The sequence below is a fragment of the Dermochelys coriacea genome, chromosome 19 (genome assembly GCF_009764565.3).
Source record: "Dermochelys coriacea isolate rDerCor1 chromosome 19, rDerCor1.pri.v4, whole genome shotgun sequence".
Classification (NCBI taxonomy): domain Eukaryota; kingdom Metazoa; phylum Chordata; order Testudines; family Dermochelyidae; genus Dermochelys; species Dermochelys coriacea.
The window spans coordinates 4029578-4036812 of record NC_050086.2 but is presented as its reverse complement, the minus strand read 5'-3'; the positions used below and the strand labels follow the sequence as shown (position 1 = coordinate 4036812).

Genomic DNA, 7235 nt, shown 5'->3' with positions numbered 1-7235 from the left:
TCACTAGTTAGGTGGCAGGAAAGGATCTGGGGGTTCTAGTGGTTCACAAACGGAATACGAGTTGACCGTGTGATGCAGTTGCAAACAAGGCTACTGTCATTCTGGGGTATGTTCACGGGAGCATAAGATGTAAGACATGGGGGGTAGTTGTCCTGCTCTACTCAGGACTACGAGGCTGCAGATGGAGAACTGGGTCTCGTTCTGGGCAGCACACTTTAGAAAACATGGGGACAAATCGGCGAGTCCAGAGGAGAGCAGCAAAAATGATTAAAAGGTTTGCAAAACCCGACTTCTGAGGAAAGGTTAAAAAACCTGGGCATGTCTGGGCTTGGCCGGGAGCTGATCAGAGTCTTCAGATATGTGAAAGGCCGTTCCAAAGGAGTGGGATCCATCATTCTCCCTGTCCCCGGAAGGTAGGACAAGAAGGAATGGGCTTAATCTGGTGTGGGCATGGGCATCTCACCTGGGCTTGTTGTCACTCAAACCAAGGGGGTTGGCAGAATGGGATGGGCTGCGAAGCCGGAGTGCCTGGCAGCAGGGCCCGGCCGAACAGGCCACAGAAATGGAGCTCATGGAAGGTGCTATCAGTCCTGCCAGCAATTATCCGTGCAGCCCCGAGTCAGAGCTAGCCCCACATGTGCCAGCGGCGCTGCAGGGTGACAGACGATAGCGTAATGTGCCGTCTCAGTGCCTGCAGTCCCCGGGGACCGGTGAACCCTGGCTCCATCCCTCTGCTCCCCTGCAAGAGCCTCTAGGACCCACCGCAGATTGCACTGACTTCCCAACGGCACCATGTGTTCGCCCAGCTAATACCAAGCAGAGCCTTTGGCCCCCTTTCATCACCAAGGCTCCCAAAGCACCTCACCAACCGCCTGCACATGCCATGGACTGAAATGTGGCTACCTCTGGGGCAGAGGGCAGCAGCCAGGCATACAGCAACACTGCACACCCCAGGGGAGGGAAACCCCGGAGTGGACTCTGGGCCAGCCCTGCCTGATCTTACGAGATGCGCCACAAGGATCTTTAACATGCACCCGGTGCGGACGGGACAGGACATTGGAAGGTTCCAGGGCACACTGCGCCAGGCAGAAGCTTGGGGCTGGGGATAACCTGCTGCTCATGGGGGCTCGCTGCATGGGGGCTGGGGTGTGAAATTAAGTTCCCAAATAGCCTCATTTAGTATAAAATAATCATGGGGCTGGGGGTCAAACACCCAGCAATTATTAGACACATGTGCAGACGCAGAGCCAGTTAGTAGCCATCCATACATCGAGGGGGCATTATACTTAGAGGGGGCATTGCTATTTCCCAGTGCCCTGTCCTGGATAACCTTCCCCATTGCTGCTATTAAAGTCTCCCTGACGGGTAAGCACCTCCCCATCAGTACAGCAAACCCCCGGGTCACTGCCACTCATGATTATGGATCTGCCCCCCTGGAGCAGCTGTGCCCCCTTCCCATTAGTCTGGGGAACTGCTACTAGAGAGTGCACTATAAATAGCTGTCCCCACTCACCACAGAGGACCACATACAACAGGGCCCCACAGGGCCCCTGGCACTAGCTGTCTGGGTTTTTGCTGGGGGAAGATGCATTGGAAGGGACCTAACAGTGACCCTGTAATAAGGCACCCAACCTGAGGTGCATGTGCCTCAGTTTCCCCTCAGCCCAACCACAAAAAAAGAGCACAGTCTCTCTCACTGTCTGATACAAATGATGCCATCTCTGGGCAGAATTTATTCATGTACACGTGCACATGCACTAGTCTGTGGACCCCTCATGGGAAAAACCCTTCTCCCAGTTCCCTAGTAAAACACACCAGTGCATGCTGGTTTTCCACTCCTCTTTCCAGCAACATCACTTCTAGATCACCCACCCGGGAGCCCATCAGCACTCGGTCCCCAGCACCTTTCCACCCTCAGTGCAGGCCCCCACTTGCCCGGCCAGCCACTTGAGAGCAACCGCCTCATGGCTCTTTGACCTGACCACAGTCCCCCAGCTCAGAACCTCCTCTGCCCCCCAGCACTAGCTCTCCAGCTCAGAAAGGCCAGTGGCCAGGCTCCTGCTGGTCTCTGGGCAACCCCTTCCTGCTCCAGGGGGCCTGAAGCACCGGGACACTCCCAGCAGCTCTCAACTGCTCCTTCCTTTGCTTGCCCCAGGCAGCTCTGATCCCTTAGGGCCCTAATTAAGCCTAATTGAGGGTCAAGTGACCAGTCACAGGTGCCCGGGCCTCTTCCCTCTTAAAGGGCCAGTGTCACCCTATGACAGACCCCATATCAACAGGCCCTTGGGAAGAGCAGACCCCAGCCAGATGACGTGTCCCTGCTGGGAACTGGCTGCGAGCTAGGAGACAAGGGAAAGAACTTTGAAGAGCAAACGCAGTTTATGCCCAAATTCACCTGGCCCGTTTCCAAGCAGCCTTGTCTCCAAGCAGGCGGGACCCTCTGTCTGGCCATGGGCGTCACACCAGGTACCAAGCCACGCATCCCTCCCACCAACTAACAGCCCGTCGGAACCCTCCGGGGCACATCCCCATCAGGAGGGCCAGGAGCTAATGGCTGTTAGTGCTCAAGTCCCCACAATCCAGCCGGGGGGGGGTTGGAGACGTTCTGATGGGGCTGATGGGTGAATGACATGCCCTGAGCAGCGATGGTAGGGGACATCTGCCCAAGGGGAGTTTAATGCGCCAGAGGAGCAGGAAGGCAGGGATGGGGCAGCTCCGTACCCGTGCTGAGCAAAGGAGGGGTTCCAAAACAGGCAGGAGCAGCCCAGGAGAAGCCTTCCTTTCCGGCAGCAACATGAAGGCAACAAGGCCAGCACTGCTGAGGAGGGAGACGTGCCACCGCCATGTCCCTTGAATCTTCTGATCCAGCCGAAGCCCCGGGAAGGCCCATGCCCCAGAGGAGCGGGGGGGGGGGGCTGGATTGCCTGGGGGTGGCAGCAAGTGAGATCCAGGTGGGCCGGGTGCATCTGGGCAGGTTGGCTCAGACTCGTCAGCAAAACCGTTCCTGCCAACCTCCTGCCACGGGGCACGCTGGGAGGGAGCAGATCCCCAGCTCACACCGGGCACTTGGTCACCCTCCAATCAGGCCAGGGAGATGCTGTTACCAGGTGACCTCCCGCACCCAACTGGAAGAGCTCCGGTGGCAAGTCCAAGACTCTCACAACGAGGCCAAGACGCTGGAGGCTGGCGCTAGGGTGGACCAGTGCCCTGGAGAGGGAGCCGAGCTAAGCCATGAGCCATTCTCCCAGCCGCCCCGCTAGGAGGAGGTGAAGGAGGAGGAGCGGACATTGGGAATGGATCTCTCCAGCGGGGAGGGGGGCAGTGGGAGGCACCGGACGATCTTGCGCGCAGTCATCCACAGATCAGCCCGGAAGCGCTTGATGGAGAAGCAGTAGATCAGCGGATCGATGCAGCTGTTGAGGCTCAGCAGGGCCACACTCAGGGTGTGCAGGATGTCCAGGGTGGAGGGTGGGCTGCAGCCGGGGGTCTGCGTCTGGCTGGCCACCCAGGGGGCCAGGGTGAGGTGGTAGGGGGCCACGCAGACCACGAACACCAGCAGCATGCCCAGCACCATGGCCCGGGCCAGCCGGCGGTGGCTGCCGTGGGAGGCCGTGGCCGAGAGCGACCTCATGATGGAGGCGTACGCGCCCAGCACCACCAGGAAGGAGGCCACGAAGAAGCCCACCATGGCATAGGCATAGTTCCTGTGCCCCGCAGACTGCTCAAAGCACTTGGTGCCCCGAGAGCCTGCCCAGATCTGCTGGGCTGCCAGGGTGGGGATGGCGCAGCCCAAACACAGCAGCCAGACCGCCACGCAAGCTGCCACGGCCCCGTGGTGCCGGTTCAGAGCCAGGTCCAGCCTGGCCACACGCACGGTGCAGTAGCGATCGAAGCTGATGAGGGTCATGAAGGCGATGGCGCTGTAAGTGGCTATGTAGTAGGCAGCCCCGGCCAGACGGCAGGTGGCATCTGAGAGAGTCCAGTGTCCCCCGGCCAAGTAGTAGGGGATCCAGAGGGGCAGGGTGAGGTTGAAGAGGATGTCGGCCAGTGTGAGGTTGATGAGGTAGATGCGGATGGCCTTCCTCACCTGGCCACTCTGCAGAAAGGCCAGCAGGGCCACCAGATTGCCAGGCAGCCCCACACAGAGCACCATGCAGTACACTAGGGGCACCAGCACAAACTGCACGGGGTCACTCAGCTCACACTCCCCGCGGGCAGCACCCAGGGGTGCCTCCGTCGCCTCCAGCCTGGCCGTCCAGTTGTTCATCTCAGCACCACTGGAAGACAAGAGAGGGCAGGGTTAGAGGGGAGGCCTTGGCTGTGTGCCTGAAAGGGGGTCAGAGTCCTGAGCTGGGGGGACGGGGGACTGACACTGATTAGGAGCCCCTCATAAAGCTGTGTTCTCAACCTGGCCCCAGCACACCTTGCTGGGTAGGAGGAGCCAAACTGACGCCCTCAAACTCCGGAGAAGTTCTATCTAATCCTATCCCCACTCCTCCACCTATCTCCCCATCCACCCATTGATCTATCCAGCCAGCCAGCCCCATAAGTACCCCTCGAGCTCTCTCTCCCTCCACACCCCTCCAATGAGCCATACATCCACCCAGACCTCTCCCCCTCTCCATTCAGCCCTCTCCATACAGCCCCTCTCCCCATCCATCTCCACAGACACTCCTCTATCCATCCAGCTAGCATCTAGGCACTGAACTCACAGTAAAGTCTGAAAGCAGAAGATGTGGAGCAAACATGAGCACAGCAGCCACAGGTGGAGTTTGGGGGGTCATGGAGGACTTTGCCCCCCCAAACTGCAAGCCTCAGGCAGGCATCCTGAGTGTGCAATGCAATGAATTCTGCAGAGGAGACAGATGAGCTGCTCCCAGCTTGAGCCCTGAGGCAGGGTCTAGGAGTCAGAATTTTGTTATAAACACGGTGATTAAGATAAGAATGGACTGGTAGGATGTTTCCTCAAGTTAAATGATCTGTTTCAAGCTTGGTGGACTGGGAAAAGTCGTCTAAATGATAGAAAGTAATTGGAGATTTTTCTACAATTATTTCAGTTGTTGTATTCCAGAGGCAGTTACAAAGTTACTCACATCTTTCCTTGAAAAGAGAACTGATTTTTTAGACAAAAGAAATGCAGTAGATCTAATCTACCTGGATTTCAGTAAAGTGTCTGATGCAGTTCCACATGAGCAATTAATTAGTTAAATTGGATAGAAAGGGGATTAATATGAGAACTGAAAGGTGGATAAGGAACTGGTTAAAGGGAAGACTACAAAAGGTCATACTGAAAGGTGAACTGTCAGGCTAGAGGGCGGTCACCAGTGGAGTTCTTCAGGGATCAGTCTTGGGACCAATCTTAAACATTTTTATTACTGACCTTGGCATAAAAAGTGAGCATGTGCTAATAAAATATGCAGACGACACAAAGTTGGGAGGTATTGCCAATACCGAGGAGGATCAGAATATCGTACAAGAAGATCTGGATGACCTTGTAAACTGGAGTAATAGAAATGGGATGATATTTAATAGTCTTTAAACCAAGGTCATGTACTTAGAGACTAACAACAAGAATTTTTGCTATAAGCTGGGGGACCTATCAGTTGGAAGTGACAGAGGAGGAGGAGAAAGACCTGGGTCTATTTGTTGTTCACAGGATGAATATGAACCATCAGTGGTATGCGGCTGTGAAAAAGGGTAATGTGGTCCTGGGGTGTTTCAGGCATGATATTTCCACTAGAGACAGGGAAGTGTTAGTACCATTATACAAGGCACTGGTGAGATCTCATCTGGAATACTGTGTGCAATTCTAGTCTCCCATGTTTAAGAATGATTAATTCAAAGTGGAACAGGTGCAGAGAAAGGCTACTAGGATGATCTGAGGAATGGAAAACCTACTTTAGGAAACTCAAAGAGCTTGGCTTGTTTAGCCTAACCAATAGAAGGCTGAGGGGAGATATGATTGCTTCCTATAAATACATCAGAGGGCCAAATACCAGGGAGGGAGAAGAGTTATGTAAATTAAGCACCAGTGTGGACCCCAGAACAAATGGATATGAACTGTCCATCAACAAGTTTAGGCTTGAAATTAGATGAAGGTTTCTAACCATCAGAGGAGTGAAGTTCTGGAGCAGCCTCCCAAGGGGAGCAGTGGGGGAGAAAAACCGAACTGGCTTCAAGACTGAGCTTGGGAAGTTTCTAGAGGAGATGGTGTGACAGGATGGCCTACAATGGCGTGTGGCCCATCAGCGACTGCCTGTAGCAAAAATCCCCAGTGGCTGGAGAGGGACACTAGATGGGCAGGGCTCTGAGTTACTACAGAGAATTATTCCCAGGTATCTGTATGGTGGGTCTTGCCCACATGCTCAGGATCTAACTGATCATCAGATTTGGGGTCAGGAAGGAATTTCCCCCTGGGGTCAAATTGGCAGAGACCCTTGTGGGGGTTGCACTTTCCTCTGCACCCTGGGGCATGGGTCACTTGCAGATGTAAATGGTGGATTCTCTGTAATTTGAAGTCTTTAAACCATGATTTGAGGATGTCAGTAACTCAGCCAGAGGTTTGGGGTCTGTTACAGGAGTGTTTGGGGAGGTTCTATGGCCTGTGATGTGCTGGAGGTCATACTAGATCATCATGATGGTCCCTTCTGACTTCAGTAAGAGTATCTGAGTATGACGAGACCGTACAATTTAAACCTCACCAGTGTCCCGTAAGTGACTTGCCACAAGATGTCAGAACACGTTAGTATTAGAGCTGAGCGGGTCTAATATTTATTAAATTTTCTTTCTTGCTATAGGAATGAGATAGAAATGATCTGACGGGAGCATTGTAAGTTATTATCTGCCAAAAAACAAGCGTTTTCAGTTGCCTAAGTAACTAACTACCTAACCCTGGAACCATGGTTAAAGTTATGCTCCTCCTCCCCCCGAAACATCTGAAATGGTGCCCCCATGGGCAGGCAGGGAATTTGCCCACACACACGCGTGGCCCCGTTGGCCTGACTGGAGCCCAGCCCCCCCCCCCATTATAGAAGTCAAATGACACTGATGCTCAGTGCTCCATGTGAATTAGGCAGCCCAGCCCTGTTTGAAAAAGGGGAAGAACCTGGCCCTTAACCCAGTGGCTCTCTGCAGAACAGAGCCAGTTGTGTCCTCAATCAGTTTGAAACGCTTTGCAGAAGGAACAAAGTGCTTCAGATGCAGGGAAATCCCTGCCCGGCCAGCAGCTCCCCTCC

The 7235-nt window shown here is 54.3% G+C and overlaps 1 protein-coding gene across 1 annotated transcript; it reads right to left on the bottom strand.

Moving 5' to 3' along the window:
* Positions 1 to 1742: 1742 nt before the first annotated feature.
* On the bottom strand, positions 1743 to 4273 carry LOC119845248 (G-protein coupled receptor 183-like). Its single transcript, XM_038377234.2, has one exon. It carries the CDS (start codon positions 4265 to 4267, stop codon positions 3257 to 3259), a length of 1011 nt encoding a protein of 336 aa, XP_038233162.1. The 5' UTR covers positions 4268 to 4273; the 3' UTR covers positions 1743 to 3256.
* Between the last annotated feature and the right edge of the window lie 2962 nt (positions 4274 to 7235).